We start from the raw sequence: 12729 nt of genomic DNA, 5'->3' as shown, positions 1-12729 counted from the left end.
CTGTGGTATCTGGTTCAGCTGGGGCGGTATATTGTGCTGCACTGTGGTATCTGGTTCTGCTGGGGCGGTATATTGTGCTGCACTATGGTATCTGGTTCTGCTGTGGCGGTATATTGTGCTGCACTGTGTTACTGCTGGTCCTTCCCCATTTCTATTGTCCCTTCCTATATGTGTTGTCCCTGCCTCAGTACGGGCCCTCTATTGCATCGCAGTACGCCTTCACTGTATCATACAGAGGCAGAAGTACCGTTATTTGTGCAGAATTCTGTTAGACCGCGACCGAAAAAATAAAATTGCAGCAGCCGGCTCCGTACTTAACTCCGTAACCAAAGGCCCACATGTCTAGTCTGCTATGTACCATCTATTGACCATTGGTGGCCCAATTTACAGCACCTGGGAGGCAAAAGTGGGCGTGGCTTAATGCTTGGGCAGGATTTAAACACATTTATTAAATGCAACTTAAAAAAAAAAAAGTTGAATCGACGTAAAAAACTTGGTGTCATTTTAGGCCACTTTCACACTTCTGCTGTTAATTCCGGTATTGAGATCCAGCAGGGGATCTCAATACCGGAATTAAACGGATCCATTTTGATTTTTCACATCAGGATGCATCAGTTCCTTTAGGATGCGGTTGTGTAAAATCAAAACGGAAAAAAACTGATCCGTCACTAAATACATTGAAGTTCAATGGGTGACAAATCAGTTTTTTTTTTTACAGTAGGCTCCTAAGAAAACGGATCCGTCATCAGATTCGTTTTTTTTCCCGTTTCTATGACTTGCAGCAGTTTTGTGTCCGGTCGCAAAACGCAATGGTGCCGGAACGGAAGGCGTCCTGAACGGATCTCTTTTCCTTCAAATGCATGAGGACAAAAGGGAAACATATTTTTCCAGTACTGAGATCCTCTGCCCGACCTCCATACCGGAAAACAACAGCGCAAGTGTGAAAGTAGCCTAAGCCAGTGCGGATACTCAGTGTCGAGACGTATGGTGGGACAGGTTCATCAAAGAAGGGGACTCGCAGTCATAAACCAGTGGTGTATAGTCGTCCAGTTTTAAAGGTTATGGACACTTGACATGGGAAAGTGACTTTTTTATGTTAGTGGTACACTTGGTAAAAAAGTTCCACTAACTTATCAGTGTGAAACTTTCCTTCCTTTTCAGACCCCTTGCTCCTAGTGTCAGACTTTTTTCATGTGTCGGTAATAAATGTTGGATGTGAGGTTTGTGTGTCCAGGATGTTGTTGTCTTCACTAGCTCTCATGTTTCAGCACAACACCGTTTTCTCCTTCTACAGCTCAGAAGGGATCTCTTCTCACTTGTGCTGACAGACCTTGATTCTGAAGATTGTGATTCCCCTGCCCTCCTCCTGCAGAGTCTGACGTGGGTGCTCTGCCATCTCTCTACCCTTGAAAACTGCCCTACGTGTGGTTTCCTCCCTATCGACAGCCTGTGTGAGCTGTAAGACACATTCCCTGTGTACAACATCCTCCCCCTCCCTGCTGCTAACACTTAAGGGAGGGGAGAGCAGAGAACCCTCAGAACTTCTCAGATATCTCTTGATGCTGTCCTCCTTGCAGATTCTTGCCTTTGGGGTCACTCTGCACACTCTTCCCCTTCATCCTCAGCTCCTTTCAGGCCATTAATGTAGAACCGACACTAGTTGCTTTATGTGCTGCTGTATGGTGCCTCATTGATGCACTCCGTAGTCCCATAGAGGCCAGGTTTCTAGGGCAGAGCATCTCCATAATACGGCACGTGAAAAAGCATTTTACATGAATACGTGGAAAGCTCAATGTTCCTCCAAATAGATGTCGGCTCTAATTGGTTCCTTTGGGATCATGCAGACTGTGTATGACCGATATTTCTTACTCCATGTGGACAATACAGGACACCCCTCTAGACATATTTTTATCACGCATTTAATTTTTATTTAACATTTTATGCATTTTTTTTTTGTATTAAATTTTATTTCATTTAAATTAATATTTTGCAGAGAAATAATTGTATTTTAGCAGCATTTCCAATAATGACAACTCTCAGAATGAATAGCACAGGATGGGCCGCCTTTATGGTACAGATGTTGTACGCCATCCGAACAACTGCAAAAAAAAATATAAAAAAAATGAAGGGAAATAAAAAGAAAAAGCTTCTTTAATATGGACAGAATATTAGACATCTCTCTAGAATTATTATACATTTTTAATTGGTGAAATTATTATAATTATCATTATTAGAATGTTTTATTATTATTATTATTAACAGAATATGCACAGTAACTGGGAACTGTTCCAAAACATATTGTTCAAATAAACTGATTATATAAATAAAATAATTGTAAAAAAATATTGGACCAATTAAAATGCAGAGATAATGATTAATGCAGGATTATAATTGCTGTTTTTATTATTATTATTATTATTATTATTATTATAGTTAGTATTATTACTTTTTATTATTTAGTATTATTTTTTAACAGGACAGACAGCAACTGGGAATTATTATTATAAAATAAATCATATTATGAAGTAATTTAAAACTGTTAAAAAAGGAATTAAATCATCTAAAAGTTATGAAAAAAAGTTAATTATGAATAATTATATTGTATTATTATTCTATCTATTGCTATTATTACTATCAAATTAATATTTTTAATATTTAAATGTATATCATTATTATAATATTCTATTTAGTATATAATAATAATATCTATTACTATTATTACTAGAGATGAGCGAAGTTTTCAAAAATTCAATTCAGCTGCTTCGCCGAATTTTACAAAAGAATTCGCTTTGTGACGAGTTACTTTGTCACAAAGCAAAGTAGCGGGTGCAATGACAGGGAGGTGCGATAGCCTCAGATGCCGCGTTTATACATGACCGCGGCATCTGAGTTTAAAAACAGTGTAAAATTAACAAAAAAAATTTTTACTTACCGCCTCCATTTGCTCGCGACGGGCAGCTGCCGCCATCTTGCTTGAAGATATGGCGCAAAATCTTGTGCGGCCGAAGATGCCGTCGTCACGCCGGCCAGCGTCATCATGCACGGGATTTTGGCCGAGATCTTCATTCAAGATGGTGGCAGCGGCGAATCAAATTCATCCTGAAATTCGGATCAAATTCCACTTGAGTGGATTCAATTCGCTCATCTCTAAAAATTACTATAAATTTTTATATTTTTAATTCAGATAATTGTTTATTATATTTAATACATTAGTATTATTGTTACAGTATTACTGATTACAGTTTGACTTTTTTAGTATTATGATTATTATTATGTTTCTTTTCTTTTTTTCTATTAGCTGGTAATCGTTTCCTGTTCAGAAAGGGAATGTTTAGAGGCATTCAGTCCCTGTGATTGTTTACAGCAGCGCTTCCTCATATTTTTAGGACTACGCCCTAATTTTGAACTGAAAGCAGAGGTCGTTCTCATATCTGGGGGTTTTCGCACCTGACAATAAACTATAAATCCCATCAGCTTTTCTGCTTATTATTCTTGGGGCTCATGCACAAGAACGTATTTTCTTTCCATGTCCGTTCCGTTTTTTTTTGTGGACTGCATACGGAACCATTCATTTCAATGGGTCCGCCCAAAAAACGGAATGTACTCCGAGTGCATTCCGTTTCCATATGGCCGTATTTCCGTTCTGCCAAAAAATAGAGCATGTCTTATTATTGTACGCATTACGGACAAGGATAGGGCTGTTCTATTAGGGGCCAGCTGTTCCGTTCCGCAAAATACGGAATGCACACGGATGTCATCCGTATTTTTTACGGATCCGTTTTTTGTGGACCTCAAAATAGATACTGTCGTGTGCATGAGGCCTTACACTGGCGATTCACTTCTCTTGTACCCTGAGCGAGGTCTGGGGGTCAAGGACACTTTCAGAATCACAGCCTTTTATATCACTGCCTTGTGATTCATTCAAAATATGTGTTGTTGAGCAGTCGGGGTCATGAGAGTGTGTTGATTTTGCAGGAGGCAGTGACTTATCTGCCCAAGTGATTAGGTAATTGAGGAAAATACTGTATTTCTCAGTAGAATAAGGACTGGATGCCATGTAGTCAGTGAAATCATCGTAATGATGACAGCAGCGGGAGAGGAATGTATTGATCTTGCTAAGGAAAGTGACCTGTTCACTTAAAGGGATATTCCCATCTTAGACATTTGTAACACATCCTTATGGTATGTCATAAATATGTGATAGATTGAGGTCTCATCTGTGGGACCGGAAATTATCTTCAGAACTCCGAGGTACGAACTCTATCTCTCCTGGTGAATAGGCCTCTGTAAATTAGACCCCTTTCACACGGGCGTTGCGGGAAAATGTGCGGGTGCGTTGCGGGAACACCCGCGATTTTTCAGCGCGAATGCAAAACATTGTAATGCGTTTTGCACTCGCGTGAGAAAAATCGCGCGTGTTTGGTACCCAAACCCGAACTTCTTCACAGAAGTTCTGTCGATTGTAATATTTTCCCTTATAACATGGTTATAAAGGAAAATAATAGCATTCTGAATACAGAATGCATAGTAAAATAGCGCAAAGAGGAGCGCAAAGAGGAGCATGCTGCGATTTTCACGCATAAGTGAGGCGTGAAAATCACCGCTCATGTGAACAGCCCCATAGAAATGAATGGGTCGGTATTCAGTGCGGGTACAATGCGTTCAACTCACGCATCGCATCCGCGCGGAATACTCGCCCGTGTGAAAGGGGCCTTAGGAGTTCTGAAAACAGCCGCTCATAAAGGTGAATTGAGAGAAATGGGTATGTGCGGCAACCTTTCCATTTACAGCCGCAACCTCACCAGGAGAGGTGCGGGCCCATTCTGGAGATAGGTGTGCGTCTATAAGTAGCTAAATTGGAGCATCCCTTTAAATGAGGACTGTACATCTTTGGATCAGTGTCATTAGATGGACAGGGACTGATTGCCGTATAAGCAGTCATATAATGGAAACCTTAAGAGATGTATTTATTTATGGTTTTGTAGTCTGTAACCATAGAGACACATGGATCTGTATATGAGCTGTAGACACAAAACGGTATGACTTTAATTAAGAGTCTAATTGTAAAGTTGCTTCATTCTTAGTGTAGTGTAAAGCAATGGAAAGAAAACCTTGTTGCAAACGTCGTGCAAAATTTTAAAATTAAGCTAACATACTTAAAGTGCACCCGTCAGCACAATCAACCCTATGACACCAAACATACTGCCTGGTAGTACCAATCCTGCTGATTAAAATGATATCTGTCTAGTGAAAATTGGTTGTGGTGTTCCTGAGAAAAAAGGCTTTTATTCATTAAGTAAGGGGCGTGGCCAGGACTAGAAAGCTGAGGAGCATCGAGAGATTAGGCCCGCCCTTCAATTCACTAGCGCCTTCATTTGCATAAATAACAAAATCATTTTTTTCTCAGGAATGCCACAACCGATTTTCACAAGACCGGTATCATTTTAATCAGCAGGATCAACCCTGCCTGACAGGGTTAATTCTGCCGACAGGCGCTCTTTAAGAATTTCTCTTTTTATGCCGTTTTTTTTTGCAGCACCTGACTTATACAATACAACAAATATGGCCTCCCTTACTGCTCACACATGAGTTGCCACCCAGCTGTTCCCAAATCAGATAGGAGGAATCTGGTTGTTATGGGCAACCAAGCCTGTTCTACTTTATACCAGTTTGATAAATCTCCCCCATGTTGTTTTCTCAGACATAAAAAAAATCACAGAGAGGCACGGAGCATTATTAAGCATGTTAATGCTCCGTGTCTCTGCTGTCCGGAACGGGGCTTGGCACTCTTTAACGCAGCGGATTACCCACACGGCATCGGCTCGTGTGAAAAAGTGCCAAGCCCCGTTCCGGACAGCAGAGACACGGAGCAGTAACATGATTGATAATGCTCTGTGCCTCCCTGTGATCTCTATACTACAAAATCACAGAGACATAAAGCTGTCACCGTGATTTTGTAGTAAAAAGGTCACAGAGCGGCACAGAGCATTATCAATCATGTTACTGCTCCGTGTCTCTGCTGTCCAGAACGGGGCTTGGTTGTCTTTCACACAGCGGATTACCCGCACAGGATCCGCTCGTGTGAAAGAGCCCTCGGCCATTCAACTCCTGCAGATATGTCAAGATGGTAGACCATTGGATGGTCCATTATTAGGGCCACCTTAGATATTGGGTAGTAATTTCCCCAGGCCTCTAGATGCAGTAGAAGTGGTGACATAGGATATAGTGTGTATGTGGGGGGAGGACCATCTTTAGCTTCCTGCAGCAGCTCTCTTTCTTTTGATGCTGGTTCCTTTGGCAAAGCCAAGTGATTTTCTGTAAGCCCACAATTTTAGGGGATTGGACCAAGGACTGTCACCAGATTCAGAGGTGGTCTCAGCTAGTCAACCCTAAACTCTGCCAAAAAATAAAGATAACAGACCATTAAATGCTTTCCTGATAATCTGCAAATTTTTGGAATTCTAGATTCAGGTCAAAATGTTGTATTTGTGACCTGCTCACCGATGTGAGTGCCTGGAGGTGACTCTTTCATGTTCTTTTCCAGGTGGCCTCAGCAGTTTCAAACAGAACCATGAAAACCTGTGTGACAACTCCCTCCAACTCCAAGACTGCTCAGACGGAGGCGGGGCGTCGGCGGTGACCATTACACTACCTCAGTCTGTCCCCAGCACCCCGGACATTGAGAACGCAGAACTGACCCCCATTCTACCCTTCCTCTTCCTCGGAAATGAACACGATGCCCAAGATTTGGAAAAGATGCAGAGGATGAACATCGGATACATCGTTAATGTCACCACACACCTGCCTCTCTATCACTACGAGAAAAGTATCTTTAACTACAAACGTCTACCAGCAACGGACAGCAACAAGCAGAACCTCAGGCAGTACTTTGAAGAGGCGTTCGAATTCATAGGTAAGTTCTCAATTTCCTTTGGATCTGGGCGTCTGACTAAAGTGACATTTTTTTTCCCCCAGAAACAACGCCACTCCTGTCTGTGTGGTGGTGCCTGGTATTGCAACTCAGCCAGATTCAAGTAAATGCAAGACACGACTCATGGGCAAGAGTAGCATTTTTCCCGATAATGTACTTTCACACCCACGGTAAAGCTATCTGGCAGGTTGTTCCGGCAGAGAACAGCCTGAGTTCACCGTATCTGGCCTGGCCGGATATTACCAAGCACCACCAAAAACCATGGACTATAATGGGATCTGTCGAGGATTCGGCCAGTTTTTAGCATGAGCGCTTGGCTTCGGCTGGACAAAAAAACTGTTTGTGCTCCAGTTTTTGCCTGGCCGAAACCTGGCGCTCATGCAGGAAACTGGCAAAATCTGGCTAGGTTGTATATGGTGAACTGCCGGAACAGCTTGCCAGATAGCTTTACTGTGGGTGAGAAACTAGCCTAAAAAGGGAGTGTGGTTCTATCTGAAGACTTTTTATTATTCAATGTCCCTGATAAAGGGTTAATGACAATATATCTGGTGGTCTAGGGTGGTTAGGAGATGAGTATCCAGATTCTTGATGGCTTCGTGTATTGAGGAGATCGTTTTCAAAGTTCCTGGTGGTCAGGGGCAGTTAATGTTAACATCCTTGGTGGTCTAAGGTAGGGAAGAGGTTAATGTCGATATCTATTTATGGGTAGGACCATGTCACTGTGATGATGTGTAGAGAACATATGTGGTTTATAGGGGAACCCATCAATTAGTAAAATAAGGGGTGGTGAATGGTGTGGTGCTGTAACAGTTTCACTATTGTTCCACATGGAGCTCAAAGTTTTCATGTGCCTGCTTCTGGGAGGTTAGACTCCCACCAACGGAAAGTTGGTTGTGTGAATATTCCTGGAAATCTCCTTTAGGAAAAAAATTATTAGAATGTGCAATACCATTCCTAGCCACATGGTGTGCTGTTTAGGGGAATCACGTCTGTTAGCTGCTGTGATCAACAAGTGTCTTCGCTCCAGTTCAGTATATTTAAAGGGGTTGTCCAGGATTATAAAAGTGATAGCAAATCCTGAGGATAGGCCATCAAAGTCTGGTCAGCAGGTGTCTGACACCATGATTGATCAGCTGTTCTGCACTGGCTCCGGAGATGGAAGTTGACACCGGAATTAGCTTTGTCCATTCTGTAGAAGATGGAGCTGCTCAGTCCACTACACAATGGATGGCGCCAGAGCTACTTTAGAACAGATGATCAGCGGGGATGCTGGGTGTTGGAGCCCCACTGGTCAGACACTGATGACCTATATTAACCAACCCCTTTAAGGAACACCTACATAGGGGAGCTCTAAAGACACTGGCAAAATATGGGTCCAGTCTCCTAAATGATTCCCTATTTTCTTTTCCAGAGGAAGCTCACCAATGCGGGAAAGGCCTTCTTATCCATTGCCAAGCAGGCGTCTCTCGCTCCGCCACCATTGTGATTGCCTACCTAATGAAGCACACACGGATGACCATGACCGATGCCTACAAGTTCGTCAAAGGAAAGCGACCAATCATATCTCCAAATCTCAACTTTATGGGACAATTACTGGAGTTTGAGGAAGACTTAAATAACGGGATAACACCGAGGATTCTCACACCAAAGCTAATCGGAGTGGAGACTGTGGTGTAGCAAAAATTTTATAAATAGCTGAGAAATATTTTTCAAAAACATCAACCGGATGAAAACATAAAAAAAAATCTGTGGAAGGACGGTAATATTTTTGGTAAATTTTTGAGGATAGAAAAAAAGTCATGATCATCCGTAGTCTGTGCAGGTTCATAGACTGAGGAGAGCAATGTTGTCAGGAATTCATCTACTGTGTAAGAAGCGTACCTTGAGACTATAGCTCCAAAGACAGACAGCGATGATGAAAAAGTAAAAAACAAACACAAAAAAAAAAACTCAATCGGCCATAATAATAATAATAAAATAAAAAAATCATATGGCCAGAATAGAAAGGGTTAATTTTTGGGTGCGTTATGTTATATTTTTGTATTTGGGCTAATACGGTTTCATCGACAAAGACCTTGACCATTACTTGCCCTCAGCGGCTTAATGTGCAATAATTTTGTTTTGAGTGTGAGAATTGTTAGAGTTGATTGAATGTTTTAAGTGTGAATCTACACATAGTGGTGGCGGCCATTTTGTTGGATGGTACCATGGTTTATTTTAGAGTCCATGAGGCACCATACTACCAAACTTTCCTTTTTTCATGGGATTGTCCGGTGTGAAGGACCTTAAAGAGGTTGTCCAAGGGCACTTCCTTTTTAAATTCCACCCTGCCAGACCTGTGAAGGAAAGTATACTTACCTGCTCCCCCATGGTCAGTTCTGGCTCTGTGAGTCCCGACCTGTCTTCACAGCACTTCCGTTCTCCGGCATGTAAACTTTGTGTATGATGGGGTCAATGATTGGCCTCAGTCAGGGGCATAGCTATAGGGGAAGCTTTGAAAGCGCTGCTTTGGGGCTGGAACTCCGAAAGGGCCCACCCAGGAGGAGGACTAAAATATTTTATTGTCAGGGCCCCCTCAACAATATTATAAAAGGACACAGTAGAAAATGGACAGAAAGGCTGTCCGGCCTTGTCTGAGAGCGTGATCTTGACTAGCCACAGAAGTGGGGTTGCATAGGAGGAGGGGGTTGAGAAGAAGTTGCGGGGGTGTGTGGCCCATTCAAAAAGTTGCTGTGGGGCTCAGGCATTTCAAGTAACGCCACTAGCCTCAGTAGGAACGTGTCCCCAGATGGCATGTCACTGTGGGGTTACGTGCTGCTTGTGGATACTTCAGTGAGGGGGCCATCCATGCAGAAAGTTTACATGCTGGGCCATGAAGACAGGTCCAGACCCACAGGGCCAGGACCATGCATTGGGGATTAGGTAAGTATGCTTTCCTTCACAGGTGGGGGAGAATTTTGGAAAAATATCAATGTTGGACAAGCCCTTTAAAGGGCTGGGTTTTATCCACTTGTGCCCGAAAATGGGCATTTCTTGGAAGTTTATTGTCACCTCAAATGAAGGTCCCATGAACAGGGGTTCCAATGTTAGGAGGTGTGGTTTCACTTGTCCGGCCTATAAAATGGCGCTGTCCACTATGTCTATGAGACAGGTCCACTTAAAGTGGTGAAAAGCGCCAGCACTGAGACAGAGGTATCGAAAAGCAATTATTATTCTATATATTTTTGTTTTCATTTGAATCTGGTAACGGTGCCATAAACCTTGTTAAATATGTATATCAGAATGTAAAAATAAGAGGTTTTATTTTAACTATTTTTTGCACAAAAATATAGGCGTGTTCCTGTGGTCTGTGTAAAATGTCATTTTGACTATAAAACCGGCAGAAACTTATTTTAACCATGTGTCTACTTCATTTATTTCACTGACCTGTGAACGTGGGGGGGCTGAGTGCCATACATATAAGAAAGGGATCTCATAGCACATTTAAAAAATGATCCCCTATCATGTTCCTTGTTTTTGCCCCCCAGGGACAAAAGAGTGTTTGTTTTACCCTTCACAACCCTTTGAACAATTCTCTACTCCCTTGTTTACAAATAATACAGTTCCTCAGGGGAGGGGCTACCTGTATAGTTTCTCGACAGCTAATTACAAAGGGGAAAGGACTGGCCAGGGACCCCTCTCTATCAGAGGACCTTAAAGCAGCTGCATGGGCTCCCTCTATGGTACTTACACCTTTGGGCCCAGATGTTGCTGCAATACATTACTTCCATGATCTCCAGCCTGTGGCTATTTAATTTTATTTTTTTAAGCAAATAAGCTACTGTACAAAATGCTGCAAAATCTGTATCAGTAGACAGGCACTCACGTACTCGGATACATGTGGATGCAAAAAATGTTTGTTATGCTAAAATAAAGTGCAACTTGATGAAAAATAAAATAAAATAAAATATATACATTAAAAACAATATATCCCAATGGCTGTAGAATAGAATAAGTAAAATTATTCCCCAGTGTTATATTCTGCTTTGCTCAGCACATAGGTAAGTATTCACACTGTGGTTAGAAAAAACTTCATCGTAATTCATCCTTCCATTTGTGCAATAGGATCAATTAGGCCCCAATATCTACAGAGTAAGGCCTAGTTCACATGAACGTTTTTTTTGCGAATGTACGGGCGGTTTTTTTTGTGTTCCGTATACGGTCCGTATACGGAACCATTCATTTCAATGGTTCCGCAAAAAAAACAGAATGTACTCCATATGCATTCCGTTTCCGTATTTCCGTTTTTCCGTTCCGTTGAAAGATAGAACATGTCCTATATTTGTCCGCAAATCACGTTCCGTGGCTCCATTCAAGTCAATGGGTCCGCAAAAAAAACGGAAATGCATCTGTATGTCTTCCGTATCCGTTCCGTTTTTTTTTAACCATCTATTGAAAATGTTATGCCCAGCCCAATTTTGTCTATGTAATTACTGTATACTGTACATGGCATACGGAAAAACGGAACGGAAAAACGGAATGGAAACGGAAACACAATGGAACTCAAAAATGGAACAACGGATCCATGAAAAACGGACCGCAAAAAACTATAAAAGCCATACGTTCGTGCAGTGTCCCAGGGGGTCAGTAGTGTATGCTGGGCTTTGTAGTGCAGATTGACCACTAACCTGGGATCCACTGTCGTCTTCAAATGGGGCAAACACTGGAACAGGCAGGTAGTTAAAGAGTTCGTGACGCCAGTGTCAATTAAACGGTGACACGCCGTGTAAAGTATGGTGGAAGAATGAAGCAAGCACAGGATAGCCAACAAAAACTGGAACTTTTACTGAATATCAGTCAGGATAATACATGGACACTGGTAGTGCACAGTTCCATAAAAGACGGTTGGTTTTAGAAGAATACAGATGGTTCTTGACATTACAGGAAGGCCGGTCTTAGCGATGAATTATACAGAGTGTTGATTACAGGAGATGCAGTACAGGCGGCTTGCACACTATTCCTGACTGGTCCTGCTACATGTGACTTTCTCTCCAAGGTCTAATGCCCTTTATTTGGCGTACCCTTGAAGCTGTCCTTATCTAGTACCTCCTCTGTTATCTTGAGTACCTCTCGCTTTATCTGATCGGCCTCTGTGGTAATCTGTGTCTTGGCTTGTGGCTCGCTTATGCTGCTTCAGCTGAACGGATGGTGACTCAGGAGGGGAACCTTTTCCTTGGATCCGGAACCCGGTTACAGGGCCTTTACTACCCTCTCCTAGCCGGCAGGCTTCAGGCCTGCTCTGCTCTCACAGGCCCATAGCCTGGCCTTCTCTCAGACACAGGATCATTTCTGACCTCTGCTCCCACAGTCTGTCTCCTGCTACTACTTCCTGACTGGGCCTTATATAACCTAGGGTTCCCTAGCTCCCTCTAGTGACTCAGAGCTGGAACTACACCCTAGCCGGCCTGCAAATGCACGTTTCACAGTAACAGGAAAATACATAGCATGACATTATAAGATATCCTATACCAACCTCCCCTTAAATACAGGGGGAACGACAATACCCAAGTGACCCTTCAGTAGTGACGGGGTATTACTCTCCCGTACACTACATTCGTGTGAACTAGGCCTAAGGGATCATGCACACGACAGTATTTTGCGTTCAGTATACTGGCCGTTTTTTGAGTTCAGTATGCGGAACATATACAGAACCATTCATTTCAATGGTTCAGCAAATAAAACGGAAGTGTCTCCGTGTGCATTCCGTTTCAGTATTTCCGTATTTCCGTACCGTGAAAAGATAGAACATGTCCTATTCT

The 12729-nt window shown here is 42.4% G+C and overlaps 1 protein-coding gene across 3 annotated transcripts in view; it reads left to right on the top strand.

Annotated features, from left to right (window-relative positions):
• The window catches only part of DUSP10 (dual specificity phosphatase 10), a 65288-nt gene extending 54961 nt beyond the window's left edge, over nt 1-10327 (top strand). For all 3 annotated transcript variants that reach the window (XM_044289767.1, XM_044289768.1, XM_044289769.1), the window contains 2 exons: nt 6545-6913; nt 8343-10327. In XM_044289767.1, the coding sequence (XP_044145702.1) occupies nt 6545-6913; nt 8343-8608 (635 nt within the window). In that variant the 3' untranslated portion in view covers nt 8609-10327. The remainder of the gene's footprint in view (nt 1-6544; nt 6914-8342) is intronic.
• Nucleotides 10328-12729: the final 2402 nt, after the last annotated feature.

Source organism: Bufo gargarizans, chromosome 4 (assembly GCF_014858855.1).
Source record: "Bufo gargarizans isolate SCDJY-AF-19 chromosome 4, ASM1485885v1, whole genome shotgun sequence".
NCBI classification, from domain to species: Eukaryota; Metazoa; Chordata; class Amphibia; order Anura; family Bufonidae; genus Bufo; species Bufo gargarizans.
The sequence above is the reverse complement of the archived record's forward strand: the minus strand, read 5'-3'. Positions and strand labels throughout refer to the sequence as shown.